Raw genomic sequence first — 18,319 nt, forward strand, 5'->3', positions numbered from 1 at the left:
ACTAACTGCTGAGCTAAGGGTTATATATTTGGATATCATTGTTTAAAACTAAACTCATTTCATTTATGGACAAGATAGAATGAATAGCTTAAGCCTTACATATCTTTGTGGACCATCGTCAATCGACAGCTAGTTGCCATGGCAGCTACATGATATAGTTCTCATATATATATATATATATATATTGAGTGAGTTTGCATATCTTATTCAACAAACAAGATTTTCATACTTTCGATTGATTGTTCCTAAGACAATTAGATGATATAGTAATCGGATCTGGTTGACTTCGACATACGAGTATATGCTACCAGCAGCAATTAGACGAATATATACCAAGTTTCATAAAGATACATATATCGACTCGACTTGTAATGCTGATGGGATCGGCAGAGAACTCATCTTCGACAACATTTTAATACGCTCTGCAAGAGTAGCAACAAATCAACTCAATTTTCAGCTTACAGTTACAAGATTAAACCTTAACAAATAAAATTAAGCTCAGCTGTGTATAATACTTTTTTCAGAGTACAAAATCGGAACATTTTTAAGCTCTTAATTCGAATTGTAATCGGTTGAAGCCAGTTGTATTCGAGTAATCTTTCCGGCTCAACTTCCCGTTTAAATGGATAGCTGTGAAAGTGTGCAGCTGTTGCAGCTTCCTATTGTTGGCTATCAATCAGCACGTATTTGTAAGCCCAGTTAGCTTAATCAGCCTAAACTGTACTCAGTTGTGTACTCTAAAACTAAGTCACGGGGCTCAAATGCCAAATTATCTATCAAATTCCCCACCATTTATGAACACAAGTAGCAACAACAGCAGCAACATCAACAACAGCAACAACAGCAACAACAGCAACAACAGCAGCAACAACAACAACATCTATAATAATAACAAGGCAAACAAAGGCAACAATAAATAGATGAATGCGAAAGCGATGCGAATAAATCAAAAACACGAATATCACGCGAAAAAATGTACAATCAACAAAAAAAAAAAAACAATAATAAAATTAAAGTGAGTTGGGCAAGATAAGCGTGCTTAACAATGGCGATACCCTGTAGATCGAGATAATGTGAGGTGTACACAGGTGTAGACTACACTTCTAATCAACTCACTTTTGGCGGAACTAGATTAGCAGATTGTAGCTGGTAGCATGCTCAATATTCAACTAAGTTTTGGTTACCGAAATCTGTGTTTCTTATATGATCCTAATAAAATTCTTGGAGTTGATCAAGAACATGTCTGAGTATTATTATTATTCTAATTGGGGTGCACCTGCACTGCGACCTACTCGATCTATTGTGCCCCCTTCTGAGCCTATGGTTCCTCCTCCATCAACCCCAGCGAGAACCTTTGTTGGATTGAGGCTGCTGCACCTTCTTCTAGTTAAGGCGCCACAATCAGTATCAATTGTAAGACTTTAACTTTACAAATGACTCCTTTAAAGCTATCGTAAATCGATTAATATCGATATGCGCAAAATGTGTGCAGTTATTAATAAAACTTAAAGAAAACTTTGACTGGTCGATGAGAACTTATACTCTTAATTTATAGACTGTAGTTCTTGGACGAACGTGACTAAATCAACTCGAGTTTTCAAGAATATATAGTCTTTATTCGATCTGTTTTATGCTTGTACACAACTTTACTCAAGTAAAGTGATTAAGTTTTGGGCACTTACTGTGTGAGGCCAGCCATTCATTGTAATCCAAGCCAGCTGGAAGATCGACAAGGGCTTTGAGATCAGCTTCAGGTAGTTTGCGTTCCAAGACGCTCTCCTCCAAATACAATTTGGTATCTGTTGAATTTTGATCGCCATCGCGCTCTTTGCGACGCGCTTTTCTGCAAGACACCAGAGAAAAAGACATAATACAGTCAGTTGAGCAGTTAATAGACAATAGTCATAGTTTATATATATATATATATATATATATATATAGTTAAATGTTTGGTTTAGGCCTATTTAGGTTCTCACCCAGCTACGCATAGAAATGTGTCAACCGAGCCCTGCGCATAGCGATACAGGGTGCCTATGGTGTCACCAATTTTAGACGGTATCGTTGTCACTTGCCACATAAATCGCGCAGTTCTCAACAGACATCTAATCACTAACGATGACGACGAGGCGCTGCCTGCTGCATTCGCTGTGGAGGAGTTGGATGCTGTTTTTCCTGATTTTTCGGATTTTTCGAATTTTTCTGATTTTTCACTTTTACTAGTTGTTGTTGTTGTTTCTGTGGTCGGCGGTTCCCTTTCGGATTCTATTTGCGTTTCAGTTGTTGCTTTTGCTTTAATTTTAAGTGTTTTACTAGTTTCTGTTGCTGTTGTTGTAGTTGTTGTTGGCACCTTGTTGTTTGGCGTTTCTTTCATTTTTTGGGTATTACATTCAGATTGCTTTGCTTGTCATTTTTGCCGCCGTTGGATTTATTTGTTTTTTCTGCTTTTTTTGCTTTTTTTTGTTGCTAATTTAGGCAGAGCGTAAACGTTTAGAAGCCGTAACCGTAACACTCTCTGCTACCTTATCTCGCTCAACGGTAGCGCCAAAATACCAAAATACCAAAAGACCCAAAAAGCGCAACAACAAAAAACCCAGCAAACCCAGCCAAGCCACAAATCGACCGACGCGAACCGTTCACATCGAAACAATGCCACTGAAAAACCCCCATTTGTCCCTGGCTCGGGTTATACATGTATATATATACATATAAATATACACAAATATAAATATAATATATATAATTATATAGCTTATAGTAAGTTCTTGATAGCGATTCGCTCCATTCTCTCTCGCTCTCTCTCTCTGTCTCTCTATAACTCTCTCTCTCACTCCGTCTCTCTTTCGAGGCGATCGCACAAAGACAAACACAAAAGAATACATAAATAGCTCAACTGGCATTTTTTTAGGCGTTAGGTCTATGCGACTAGTAAGGGTATCTTGAAAGGGTACCTTGAAAACTGGCTCAAGGCGTCGCTGTCCCTACCAAGGCGCTATTTAAACGATAACAAATATTTAGTATTACTTAAAACAACTTCTATGATTAACTTTTAAGGCACAGCACAGCATGCAACTCAAAAAACGTTTACGAACGCAACACAAAAAGAGAACAAAAGAATCAAAATGACTCTCCTATGTGAGAATAGTTTGCAAAAGACAGAGGCAAACAGCAGTAGAAAAAGAGAAAGAGAGAGAGAAAGAGAGAGAGAGAGAGAGAGAGAGAGAGAGAGAGAGATAGCGAGAGAGAGCGAGAGAGAGTAGAGGAGATATAAGAAAGGTATATTTTGGTAATACATAAAATATAGTTTAAGAAAGTGAAAAAGAGAAGTGCAAATATAAAAAATAATAATTATAAATTATATGTATTTTATACCACAACTAATATTATCTTACAAGCCAAAAAGGCTGTCCAAAAACTAGAATTTTGCTCCCAACTCGCCACAAAAACTTTGTTCGAGCGAAACCTTTGACATTTTATCTATCTTTTCTGCGCAAACATAACAATAATATTATTAAGGGCGAGTAAACTTTACCCAGCCATACACATGTCTAATAGCGTGATTATCAGATAATATTCTTAAAACTAACACGCTTTCTAAGCGCACCTAGAACAATTAAAAAAGTAAAAATAAAACGAAAAAATCTTTTTAAAAAAATATAAAAACTATTCTTATCAACGTGCAAGAATCAACAATAAAAAATAAAGAAGAAAAAAGTTTCAGAATTCATTTGCATTTGTTAGACTAGACACACACATACACACAGAATGCATAAAGTGCGTGCTTCAACAATGGAGGTGCTGGAGGTGCTCCCAATTGCTCCATTTGCTTAATTGCTACAACTGATAGAGACTGGGTTGGGTTGGCAGGGGAAACAAAAGCGGATCTTTGGGCATTCTAAAAACAACAACAACAACAAGAAGAAGAAGAACAACAATAAATAAAGCCACATATGATAATATTAGTGTGTAGATTAAGGCAACCAAGCGTACTGACCAAATTGTTGCGATAAGAGCATTACTCTTTTGCGTACACTGTGTGTATACGCTACACTGCGAGAAAATGCGCTTAGAGAAGCATAAAGCTTAACTGAATCTGACTGGAACTGTTTGCAACAAGTACAAAGAGTAAATTCAGTCTCGAAATGAGAGTCAGCAGCTTGAGCTGAAAAGAACGCACTACTCTCTCCACTTTTTTTGCCCAGTGTATACATATATATATATATATAGATATAGATTTAGAGGAGTTGTGGCAGGAACGGGTGTAATCAGCATTATTTGCTTGGGTAAGCAGCAGGTGAGCACAACAATCGACTCGTCAGTTCAGTGGCCCACGCAACTCCCCTGCCCCCCCTTTGTGTGTGCCAGGTGATAATGAACATTTTCGCCCCCCAAAATTCGCGCACAAACCAACCCCATTGTCAGTGGGGCACAGCACAAAAAACAAAAGGCAAAAACAACAACTACAAAATACAAAATACAATATACAAAAGATTAAATATTCATGGACAAGGTCGTCGCTCCCCTCTGAGAAACTTGCAGGGCCCCTCTGCCCAGTAAAACACTTAGAAGCGACCCTCGAGCGACCTTTCAATTTCAATTCCAATTTGCAGCGCAGAGCAAATTGCGTGTCAAAAGGCGGCGTTCAAAAGGTCTTCCCAGAATGCTTCAATTTGAGTGAAACGATTGACAGCGAGCAGAGCAGATAAGAGTGGATAGAGGAAGGGGAGAGAAGAGCAGATAAGAGAGAAGAGAAAAGAGAGATTCAATAGACAATTTGTCAAATTAGAGCTTTGAAATATGGGGCAACTGTTGAACGAGTGCAAAATAACTCAATACTCAACAAAATAAAATCAATAAAAAGCACCGCAAGAAATTGCTGCAATTAACGGTTCATTTAATCGATAAACTCAACTATCGATTATAGCAGCAAATGTTTGAGCACAATAATTAATAACTTTCGACAAATTGGGGCACATCTTGAAGTTTCTTTACACTTTTTGGTGTTTAAATTTCCCATTGAACATTTTTAAATAGGTTTTGCTTATCATTCGGTGGTTTGTCGAGCGAACCGAGTCGCAACATATTATTGTTAATATCCTGCTTATCAGAAACACTTTTATCGTTTCCTCAGCTCGTTTGACCAGTACAAAATGATGAAATGATTTTGACAATATGTTGAAATGTGCCAATTATGGTGTGATACTTTATGGGCTCAACCCCAAAGATTAGATAGATGAATTGCAAAATGAGCAACAAGTGCATATATACTTTGATAGTTGCATTAGCACTCTATTTTCTTCGATATGGTTTGCATACAGAATTTTGATTTATATTTGTTTATACTATCTATATTACAAATTCACTGCACATTAATTGGATACACAATAAACGTAAAAACTGAAATCACATTTTTAACACCAGCAGAAAACGTTCCACAAAAAAATAAATAAGAATTTTTGGAACCCAGGAAATGGAGTTGGAGATCATTCTCTAATAACCAAATTTGCCGAGCACATATTCCCTACAGATTTTCCAAATTGATAAATTCTATTTTTATGCATTTTATTTTAATTTACTTATTCCACTAAACGTTTTAATAACTTGGTTTAATCAGTGTTCCACTTATACGGCCAAGTTGACAATGAATTTATTAATGAATGAATCACGAACAACAATCGATTGTTTTAATTCATTGCAACACGTGCCACTATCTCTAAAAACGCGCATTGGGAAACGTGTCCCATCCAAGTAGTAGTTAATAAGAATTATAATACACACAAACACAGACACAGACACACAATTATAGTAGTTATACTGGATATATATAGTGACCTAAAATCGATGGGGCAGAGTAGTCCGTAAATAAATTGGCACGTTAGTCTTTTCAGTCGCATTTCGCAAGAGACTAAAAGCCGCTAAAACTGAAAGCTGAGCGAAACGCAAAAAATAAAAAAAAAAAAAAAAAAAACGTCGCACAAAAGGCGCAAAAAAAAGAATAAAAAAATAAAAAAAAAAAACTTTGCGATAAATACACAATTTTCAACTCATAATTTCCGGATTGCCCAAGCGACCCCCTCCAGCCACTACTTTTCCCCCTAGCAAAACATTGGCTCGTCCATGATAAAGCATTTATTTTGTTTCTTTTTCTTTTTATTTTTTGTGCTGGCAACCCTCAAAAACACTATTTGCAATGCCCCAAAAAGTGTGCAGAGAAATTCATAAATTTCGAACACTTTAGAACCTGTCGCAATTCACTATTTATTACACCCATTGCAAATTGACAAAAAGGGTATGCCAAACTTGTGCATAGGCATGTAACTGACGAAGGAGGGCATCTATGATCAGTCGAGTCGATCGAGGCTTGTCTTAAAGCTATCTTCTTGATGGAACACTATATCATATAGCTGTCAGAGGAACAATAGCTCGACAGCTGAGTTCTTGTATGAAAAACTATTTTGTTGAAATAGCTATGCAAATCAAAATCATTGAACATAAAATGATTGAGATCTGACAACCATTTTATAATGTTGTAATAGCAACAAGCAATCAAAAAATTACTTCTTCTATAAGCAACTATAACAAATTATGCTAATTATTATTATATATAGCTAATATAGAAACAATCTGTCAGATATCAAAAGTATGTATATATATTTGAAGAACTAAGAACATTTTTAACGATTTATAAACGTTGTAAAGATGTTTATCAGGCAAATCAAAATAGATATTTGTAGGGAATGCATACAGGGTATCTTCTAGTCGGGCACTACTGACTAGCAAACACGTGTGTGTTTTTTTATATGTGGCCATATGTAGTTGCTCACACACCTCCAATTGTAGCTACCCCCCCAACCAGTAACCGACAATCGACTCAATTCCCAGACCTGGCCATGAGCACATATGTTGCCTGCCCCACCTCCCTCCTCCTGCTTTACCCCTCGCCACTCCATCGCGCACCCCAAACTAAACCTCTCCCCAGTTGTTCACATTCCGTGTGTGCTCTATTTACTATATGATTGCGATATGCGATTGATGATGCCTCAATTGAAAAAGCTTTCGACTGTTGTTGCCACACACAGATAATACCTATATATATCTATCTATATATATATGATAAATAATAATAATAATAACTATCACAAAATATGTAGAAAATGCAATTGCTATTTGTGAGTCTTTCGATATAGAAGAGTATTGCATTGTTATAATTATAATTATAGAAATAGTCCATTTTTGATTGTGTTTCACTTTAAAGACGGGAAATTGGGGAGAGAGAAGAAGAAGCAGAGCAGCTAGATTTACGATTTATACTTATCAATATAAAAATATATATACGCGCTCTAGATAAACCCGAGTGTGGGCTAATCGCACTGATTAAACGATCTATCTATATACATATATACATATATTTATATGTATTTAGAGCATATGGCAAAATACTTAAATACTGAATTGATAAGAGGGGGAGAATCAAATCTAGACTATATATTATACAAATCGCTGTTTATATTTTGCGATTATGACGCGCATGATTTTTTTTCTTTTTTTTTTGTTGTTTTTTTTTTCTAATGGAATCGAAAAAAATATGTTTATAGATTACAAATTACAACGGTACTCAATGTGTACAGACCCAAATGAAAATGGAATTGCGATGTTAACCGAAAAGAAAAGCAGGAAGAAGAAGCAGCACAAAACATTACCAAATATCACAAAGGCAACAATCACAATGGAAACAGATAGAGTGAGAGAGAAGGAGGGACTGAGAAGAGGGAGTGAGAGGAGACAGAGATAGAGAGAGACAATGAAGTTCCTTATTTGCCAGTTGTTGTTAACCGTTATCAACAACAATAACAATAACACACCCACACACACATTTTGTTGTTGATGTTGAAAGGCACACAGAAAAAAAAGCGTGTGTTGTTTAAGTGCCCAAAGGTGTTGAAATGGCAACAACAATAAGACAACAACAACAACAATAAGACAACAACAACAACAATAATAATAGAGATACGAGATATTGTCGTAATAGCCGTCTAGTCTGATAAGTTAATGGCCATAAAAGCTCGACAAAATGAACTGTAACTGTAACAGAGCAGGGCAAAGTGTGTGGTGGGGGTGGTTGGTGGCGGGTAACATAGTAAGTAAGCAAGTAAGCAAGTAAGCAAAGCAAACAACAAAACTAAAGTAGTAAACAATCAGTGGTAGGCATGCACGAGTCGAGAGAGCTCGACTAGAAGCATATTCTAAGAGCAGCTGTTAAATGTATGTATTGCGTCGATTACAATTGCAAGGCTATTTCTAACGTGAGTGAGTGTTATCGTTAATCGTTTTTCGATCTTCAACTTGATCTGTTAATGGTTTACACGAATTTATACTCCAATTAAAGTCAATTAAAATTTAAGCGATTTATCATTATTACACAAATTATCGATAAAATTACATTAACTTGCTACAATAATTTATACTCCAAATAAAATCTGCAGCATTTACTCATCAGTTGTTGCTGATCAGAAATATTTATAGATAGCACAGTATTACACAAGTTGTGCTACTTTAGCATACCCTATACCCGATATACTCTTTGTAGGCCAACAGAAGTAATGCAATTGTCTGTGTCAGCAACTCATTGCTTGATAAGATATTATGGCTAGACTCTCAAAGGGACAACTCTGTCAACTAGGCTAGAAAACTGCTCAAGCTAGCTGAAAATAATAAATAAACTCCCTTTTTTTTATTAAATACCACAAATAATGACATTGATGTTAATGTTGTTGATGATGTAAGAAGCTCGTCGATAAACATAAACATGTGTAAGCTTGAATAGTTTACTTGGCTCCGATTGTTGGTCGTTTGGCGTCTTTTTATATATATTTTTCTTTTTGTGTGTGCCACACTTGAAGCAGACATTAAATGGCCCAAACCCAAAGCAAGCAAAAGCAACAACGATGACGATGACGATAAAACAATTGAGTCATAGTCATGAAAACGTGACAGAATAATGGCACAACATAAAAGAGCCCATTGATATATGTACATATATATATACATATATATATTCATATATTCATTGTATGCCAAAAGTTTCCCTTCAAATAATATCGCATTTCAATTGCGGAATATCCCTAACAAAGACTCAGAATTGTACTCAAATAGAGACAGAGAGAGAGAGAGAGCAAGAAGCAACTAATAGTTTTCTAGTTCCCTTTCCGCAAACTCAGTTTAGCTCTCAATCTGCGTGTAAATATCAAATGATATTTCAACTTACAAGCAAATTCAACCGGTTTGAAATCTTCTCACTAAAAATACAAAAACAACAACAACAGTAGTTAATAAGATGTTAGTCAGCTGATCAGGCATGACGTCAGTGACTACGACGAGTGTTGACAATGACTTTCTCAATTATAATTATTAAAACCTCGCCTCTCGCCTTCAGTTCAGTATCGTTTCAATTTCAGTTTCAATTCACTCATGGAAACTATATTGACACGAATAATTCAATAAAGGCAATTGTCAATTTGCAAATGAGCCATAGAGAGAGGGAGAGACGGAGAGAGAAAGAGAGAAGGGGGCGACAATCGAACGATTGCAGTCTTTAATTAATGACAATTATGCACTAAAGTCAACGATCGTCAAGAACGAAGATCGAAGAAGGCAAAAGCGCAAACGAACTCAATTTGTGAGTCAAATGCAGCCCAGCCCCCAGCACCGCCACACCCCTCAACACTATCGAATGGGAGGTGGAGGGCATTTCACAAATTGCAAACTAACTGTAAATATTAGAAAATCGCAACGAGCTTAGAAGTTATGTAACTTGTAGATTAAAACTATTGATACTACAAAAAAAATCATGCTATTTATAAATATATTTTTAATTTATTGTGTTTAATTTTATAATTTTAATCAATTCGATAATTAGTAGAGCTGTAAGCATGCCAAACAACTCTTTTACGTTTGATGCAAACAGCATGCTAATCTTATCATTAAATACGTTAATCAATTAATGAGTCACCCGACAACTATCGAAATTGCACTCAACAAGAAACGATTTTCAGCAAGTCTGCTCAAAATGCAAATGCGAATTGCGATCACGTAAAGCAAATGCAAATGCAATGCGTACACACACGCACATATAGCAGCAACATAACTGTAACTGTCTTACGCGAGTGACACACAACACAGAAAGAAAGAGAGCGAGACAGTGAGAGACAGAGAGAGAGAGAAAGAGAGAGAGAAATCAGTGCACAGACGCATTGGCGTCAATTGTACAATGAGTGGTTGGAGGCGGGTCAGGGGCAAGTAAAGTGTGTAAAATGTGTAACGTGTAACGTCGTGTGAATCAAATACACGTTAGACTCTAATATTTGAAGGTTAAGTGTGGGGGGACAGTCGACAACGATCGATCCGGTTGAGCGAACGCGTTTTTCAAGTCCACTAAACGATTTTATTTCATTTTTTTTTCGATAGATTTGTCACTTGGTCAACTTGTTTTAAGGGGGTTTGGTTTTTGGTTTCGGTTTGGGGTTTGGTTTTTGGTATCGGGTTTGCTATTTTGCTTTGGAGCGCGCAGCAAAAGCTCAATTGGAACCCATTTAATTTGATTTGTTTTTTGCGCACACAGGCAAACACACACACTGAGACAATTTATAAATGCGCGCACCGTTAATTGGAGTAGGAAGAGGAAGCGATCGTTGTGTTTCTATTATGTTTTTGGCTATTATTTTTTCTTGCTTTTCTGTTTGTTTTTTTTTGCGTACGCGCGCGCGTTTCACTGTCGGCAGCAGCAGAATCAGAAGACTGGCTGACGCGACCGCGCACCTTTGCCTCAGCGCAGCGCACAACGCTTTGTTTTGCGTGCGCGCCTCTGTCTGGCTGTGTGTGTGTTAGAACAGTTTTTTTTTTGCTATAAGAGAGTATCAGATAGATAGGGAAAGAGAGAGCGCGTCAAATCAGCGTTAGTGCTCGCTCGCTCATTGCACATTGAATGAAATTGATGGTAATAACGGTAGAGTGTGCTTTCCAATTGGATTGCGCAAATACGAATACATAAATACACACACATACACACACACACATACATACATACATGCAAAATGCTCTGAGCCCGAATGACGCACACAAATATCCCCAGAAAAAAAAATGGGCTGGCTGTTGATTGCTGCTGCTACTGCTGCTGTCGAAGATGACTGCGGCAGATACAAGCGAACGTAATAGCAGAAGCTAAAGATGAAAATGAAGAAGAAAACGAGGAAGAGGAAGAACATACGTTCGTTCTGTGTCTGTCAATGTGCGACAATAAAACAGCTGCGCTGACGTTGACAGCGACGGCGACGCGACGCTGCTGCAGTCAGCAAAATGTAAGGCAAAAATTTGTCTGTTCCCTGCATGTGTGTGTGTGTGTTTCTGTGTGACATACACAATGTTTGCGCTGGTGTGTGTGATACCTTTTGCCTTTGCCAAGTTCAAAATTATTTAAAACAATTAATATTCATTTTGCTTGAACATTTTCAATTAGCTGTTCCCCATTTCCCCATTCCCTTTTGCATGTGCTACCCCTCTCCCTGAACCCATTTGAATGAAGGTGTCAAAACGATGTGTGGCCATAAATTAATAAAAATATAGCAAAAATGGAAAGAAGCAGAATCAGAATCAGAACAAGAGGTAAATTGAACGAAACGGATTCGGATTCATTCATGTTCGTCATAGAAATCGTAAGTTCCATTTGCAATAATTAGAATGTCGACCACGTAAGCTCAATTAGCGTAAGGTAACGTATCTAAAAGAAACGTAACGAAAGAGAATTAACAGCGAACGAATTTGGGAATTGCCATTTTAAACTGGTTTTAGCCATTGATTGTTATTTTTCCTCAAGTTATCGTAGCAGATTAAGCGAATAAAAAATAATAAACGAATGTGTTTTTTTTTTGGCATTTCAATTGAAAGCATGTCCATTAAATTGATTGTCCAACTAGGAAGTTAGTTTATTTTCTTATTGGAAGACGCATGAATGCTGATCTAAATCGAATCTGTACATCTCCTCCATTTCTCTATCTTTGCGTATACGCGCCAGTGTGTACACATACAATTAGTAAATTGCTTAAATTGGGATGATGTTGTCTACACGCTTTTTTTTTATTGATTTTGCATATAGATGTGTGAAGATGAAGAGGGCGGCGTCGTCTTAATGATGATTTACGGGGAATGTGAATCGAATAAATAACAAAACAAAATAAGTGTGTATGTGTGTGAGTGTATATGTGCAAACATGTCCAGAGTCCATGACAAGCCAACCATTAATCTATCAAAGCCACGCTCCATTTACGCCACAGGAGCGAGAGAGTGAGAGAGAGAGCGAGAGCAGCCGACCTTAAATTGGAGTGGGAGGGGGAGACGATTACCCTACAAAATAAATGTGTGTCACAATTAACAAAAGAAAATTACGCGTTAATCAAGCGCAAAGGCAAAAAGACACACAAACTTACTGCGTATACATACAAAGATACACTCAGAAAAAAATCGCACTAACTGTTTTTCTATTTCTTTCTATTTTCTGCATATTATGAAAATTAGACGCATTTTTATTTTTAAGTTATAGAAAAAGCTACCTTTAAAATAAGAAATGTAAACTGTAGTTTTTAGAAAACCACAACCAAAATTTTTAGCAATGTACTTTCTGAATCCTGGCGATTTACTAAAATGTAGGTCGATTTTTTTATGAGTGTATACACACACACACACATACATATATTGAGTATAGAGACAATTTAATTAAGCTTGGGGCGGCTGTCTGTCGCTTTGCGGATGCGAATAGTAAATGGGCAAAAGTCGCGATATGAATCAGCTGCTGCCAAAAAATGCGCAATTTCCTATTACATTTGCCCCACTGTTGTTGTTGTTTTTGTTGTGCAGAGAGACAAAGACAGGAGCAGCCATAAATTGCAAAGTACCGTTTTGACCGAACGCACTCAGTTAGCATACTAAAAAGAACAACAACACCAATCACCCGTTGTTAGAGCGCCGCCAAATTGGGAGAGCCACACAGTTGGAGGCAGAAGGAAAGAGAGAGAGCACAACGCGATGACAGCAGCTTGTTGCGTATGTGTGCGTGTGTGTGTATATGTGTGTGCAGTAATGAGTTGTGAGTCATGCTGAGAGCCACAAACACACACACATGCATAGGTTGTTAATGTGTCCGTTGTTGATGAAGGTAAAAATCAACAACAAATTATAATAATAATGGAAAGTATTTAAAAGTGAGACGCGCCGTCATCTATACAGTTATCTAGATACCCAGACAGACGCTAGATGATGTTGATGATGGGCGGCGATAACATGTGGTTAAATGGATTAAAAAAATAAAGGCGTCAAGTGGAGAAAGAGAGAAGAGAGTGTAAAAACAGAGTGGGGGGCAAAACAAAAGCAGAAGCGTAGCAAAAGTAAATGAGCCGCAGCCGCAGCCGCAGCCGGAACTTGTGCAAAGCAAGCGCCAATAAGTCAGCAGCAGTCAGCAGTCAGCTTCAAGGTGAAGTTTTATGAGGCGTAATATATGTATACATTTTTTTTTTCGCTTACTTTTGCATGTGGGTGAAATTGAAAATGAAATAGTGAAAATGGATATAAATCACTCGGTTTTTGTGTTTAGGTCAGCCAGCAGCAGCAAATGCAATTCATAACAAAAACTAAAACATATTAAAGTCGTGTGTGCTTTCTTAATGAACTTTTTGAATGTCATCACCAGCAAAGCGAGACACAGACACAGACACAGATGCTAATGTTTGTTTTGTTAGTTAATGCGTTTCACACCTGGCCACTGAACTTTAGCCACAACGAACAGAGCACTGCTAACGGCATGTTATTGTAGTACAGGTTACAGGTTAGAATCTGAGTATGACGAGCTGATGTACACAAATCTCATGTGTATAGTTAACAAAGCAATGGTTAACGGCTTGTTATAGTATTATATTTATGTGTAATGTTATTAATACGAATCTGAGAATGACGTGCAGCTTATCACATATATCAGAGCACTGTTAACGGTATGTTATAATATAATGTTATTGGTAAGAATGTATGTATGTTGTGCTATGATATGCAAATATCAGTTATGTAGATAACAGAGCACGTTAACGACTTGGATTTTGCTGACCAGCTGATATACATACATATAATGTGTGTAGTTAACATATCACTGTTAACGGCATGTTATAGTATTATATTTATGTGCAATGTTATAAATAAGAATCTGAGAATAACGTGCTGATAAACAAGCACATACTTTATTTAGATAACAGATGGCATGTTATAGTATTTTGCTTACGTGTAATCTAATAAGTGAGAATATGACAATGACCAGCTGATATACATACAAATCATTCATGTAGATAACAGAGCACTCTTAACAGCATATTGTACTATTATATCTTTGTGACTCGACGAGCTCTCTTAATTTAAATGCAATTTAAATCAAATCGGATTAAAGCAGATCTAAACTAAACTAACAAATAATGAACATTGCTTAAATGCTTTTCTCACTTGACAATTTCTACAATGTTAACAGGACTTGAATAATTGAGTGTGGGGGGTCAACGGTAATTAAACTTAGACTTGCTTCCCGCCCCAAAAATAGATTACCGTTAATTGCTGCATAGAAGAGATTTGTGGAATTGAAAGAGTCCATTGTCATCAGAAGCAGCAGCAGCAGCAGCATTTTGGCATCCATTTTCATGGAAATAGAAATTTTCGTTGACCTCTGGCGCTGTGCTTTGCCCCCTTGGGGCGCCCTCCGGTGTCGGGTGTCGTGTTCCAAATTTGTAACAGCTGCCAGGCCAAAAAACAAAGAGCTAATGGACAAATAATTACAGTCCAGAAACATCTGAGCAACGGTTTTGGCCCCGTTTGCACAATGGCCAAAAAGAGAAGGGGGTTAAGGAGGTGGGGGGGGGGGGGGCTAAGGGGTTTGTTGAAGTCATCCAGTTGGTTTTACGGCAATTGCTTATGCATAATTATGACAATAGAATAGACGACAAACGACTTCTGGATAATGATTGAATTGCATTGTAGATTGACCAAATTGATTGACTAGCTGATACCTTGTAATCGGCATAACAAATTATTAATAGAATAATAAACTGACTTTTTCAGGAAATTCCAATTTTAAATGTTTACATGCATACCTTAAATATATTTATAATCTATATTTTTTATGTCCCGGACAGAATGTTCTTATTATCATATAACATCAAATTATTTGCCAAGCTGTTTCAAATGAATATAAATACATTTTGATTGTATTTATATTTGTTTATTTGTATATTAATAATTATAATATTAATCTGAAATGTTTGCAAACTTTTCTCATTATCTATCAACATTATATTCTTCTGCAAAACAGTTTCAAATTAATTAAGCATATTTTATTTATATTTTCGTATATTATTAATAGAAAAATGGAATATCCAAACTGAAAATTGAGATTTAAAAAAGCAATACAATAAATAAAGTATCTAACTCTTTCAATAAACAACCCCATCATGAATTCTTTACAGGGTATTTATTTCTTTTCATTTTATGAATCTAAGCGCAACCCTGAGCTAAATACAATAAAACAATTCTGCGATCTTTGCCATCTGTAGTTCCTGTTCAAACATCCGCTATATTTTGACATCGTTCTACATCGTTGAACTGATCTCTCTTCTCCGTCTTCTTCTTCTGCTTATTCTTGGGTTGCTAATCATTCACTCTCTATCTCTTTCTCTCTTTTTAAGCTGACAGCCAAGCAGAATAAGAATGCGAAAACGACAATGTTGACGTTGATTTTGATACGCCTTCTGAGTCGGCTAATAATCCAGCAGAATAATCTGCAATTCTTTTTTTTTTCTTTTCTCTGCCAACAACAGCTGTGTGCATTGCAAACTCATTAAAACCCCGCTTCCCCTCCCCCTCCTGTACAAAGTGGAGAGAACAGCTGTTAGAGTTTCGTCTGTACTTGAGCTCAAGTTCAGTTCAATTAACAGAGCATCTGTTGTCGAGGTCAACGGCCAGCTGCTGATACAAGAGTAAACTGTAAGCTTAATGCTCTCAATGCAAATTTAACATTTATTCCAATTGGAACTAATAGTTAAGCAATGCTAAACCCAAAGCAAAATGTTAGCACAACGAAAGATAGCTGAATAATAAAAAAAAAGTGCAAGTAGGCGCCGTTTATCGAAAAAGCAGTTTAATGAAATTGGCACAGTTTTAACTTACATAATGAAGAGCAGGCATTACATTAAACATTTTCAACTTTCTACGCAATAAATTGTTAACAGCAGCGGTTGACGGTTGCAGTGCTGCCAAAAGCTAACAGTGCTCTGTTAGTTATACAGTCATAATAAATTGAATTCTATTGAAAATCTGTTTATTTGCCACTATGGGCTTTGGCAGTAATAAAGTCATTGTATTGAATATCTTGCTTTCCTTCCTTGCCGCTGTATTGCTAAACAGCGCGTAATTGGCAGCACTGAATATTAAAGCCTTGATTTGGTTTAGTAGTCGTTTTGTAAAAGTTTTATACTATCAAACGAATCGCTTGTGTTACCAAAAAAAAAAATCGCTACTTTGGCTTTTAGCCGTATTCATCAATTGGGTCAGCAACCTTCAATTATGTTATAAGTATGTTGCCTAACAGCAATTTAACATGGTTTCCACAAGCCACAGTCCACAATCTGAATGCTTGCTGCTGCTGTTTGCTCTTTCAATTTGCTAATTGCGATGCTTTAAGCTCAATGCTAAAAAGTTAGACAAACACAGGCAGCAGTGCAGTCGGCAGCGCAGCAGCAGTTATGATTGTTATTAATGCTTCACAATTAGCCTCAACTCAACTCCCCTCTACTCACCCCACATAAATTCACCTCAGTTCACCGCCCCCCACCCCTCTTCTATTTCTCTCTCAAAGTACAGTTAGCAACAGCAAATAAATAAATGACAAACAAACAAAATAAATTATTACTCACTTTATGAAGATTTCTTTTTCATATATTTTATGGTATTTTATGCTTCTTCTTCTTTGGTTTGTTTACATCATATTCTTTTTTATTCAAATTTTGAACTTCTTGAATAAAAACAACAACAACAACGAAAATATAAAACGCATATAGACATTATAATGCAAATTTTCTATTCAGAAACACTTTTGACAGGTTTATCAACATTTTCTTTTAAGCTGTTATACTGCTATCTCGCTCGCTCCCTAGCAATCAAAACATGAATTGACATTTTTACGTTACGTGTTTGCTGCTGTTGCTTCTTCTTCTTTTTCTTATTCTTTTACACACACACACACTCACACAAACGTGATGTGACATCCAATCCATGAGAAATGTACTAAAAGAAAAACTGTTAGCTTTTACACTGTGAGTCAGAGTGGGAGGCAGTGAATCGTTAACATTGCTGCTGCTGCTGCTACTGCTGCTTCTTGTTGTTCTTTGCGTTTTAATGTTTGTGTTACGTATTTATGCACACTCACTTCTGTCAATATTTACATTTCTTACTAATTATCAGTTCAGCGCACTTTGTGTTGACAGTGTCAACAGAGACGCCTTCGTCTCCATTCGCCCCCTCTCCCCAACGGAGCCCCTTTCAAAGTTCGTTTAACTCTGCTAATGAGTTGTGTTTAAATTCAGCTGCTTACGCTTATTTTTGGACTGGCCTTTATACCAAATTAGGCAAACGAGGAAGTTTTTTAAAGATTTTTGTTCGCCGTTAAGCCGTTAATGTTAACGCAACAGAGAACACACAACAGGCGTCTGTGCTGTTGAATAACACATGTTAGCAGCTTAACAGTGCAGCTTAACAGTACGCTGTATTCACACTTAATATTTTTGACCTTCAAAAAACGCTCTTAGGCCTATTTGAGCAAAGTTTTTGTTTCTGTGTTGTTTTTTATTTTTTCTTTGTCTTTGTTTTTAGCTTTTGTTATATATATTTTAATTGCCCCACAAGCCTTGAGTTTGCACTACACAAAGCGCTTTTAGTGGTTTTGTTTACCTGAGAAATGATTGTAATTAATGCCATAAAAAAAGAGTAAATAATTTGTTATTTATCTTTGGCAAGGGCTGTTTTTTAAGCGTTTGACCTTTTTCTTATGTACTCCAAATTCTAACGACTTTTGCGTATAACATAAATAAGTAACAAGCACGCAACACAATGTTAATGGGTACATTCTGACTCTGGTATAAATAACATAGGCTTAAGATTAAGGGAAAAGAAGTGCACTAAAAGAGAAAATGTGACAAATAGCAGTCGCATAAGTCCCAACTGGGATTTATCGAAATTGTTTAATAAAAAA

The 18,319-nt window shown here is 36.7% G+C and overlaps 1 protein-coding gene across 4 annotated transcripts in view; it reads right to left on the reverse strand.

Annotated features, from left to right (window-relative positions):
- Positions 1–18,319, reverse strand: part of LOC6557600 (MOB kinase activator-like 2) — a 42,178-nt gene that overhangs the window by 4,811 nt on the left and 19,048 nt on the right. For 3 of the 4 annotated variants that reach the window (XM_032741252.2, XM_032741280.2, XM_032741311.1), the window contains one exon: positions 1,683–1,843. In XM_032741252.2, the coding sequence (XP_032597143.1) occupies positions 1,683–1,843 (161 nt within the window). Of the gene's footprint in view, positions 1–1,682; positions 1,844–1,976; positions 2,603–18,319 lie in introns of those variants that run through there. The other variant, XM_043215300.1, reaches the window with a different exon arrangement.

Source organism: Drosophila grimshawi, unplaced genomic scaffold, assembly GCF_018153295.1.
Source record: "Drosophila grimshawi isolate 15287-2541.00 unplaced genomic scaffold, ASM1815329v1 contig_44, whole genome shotgun sequence".
In the NCBI taxonomy this organism is placed as follows: Eukaryota; Metazoa; Arthropoda; class Insecta; order Diptera; family Drosophilidae; genus Drosophila; species Drosophila grimshawi.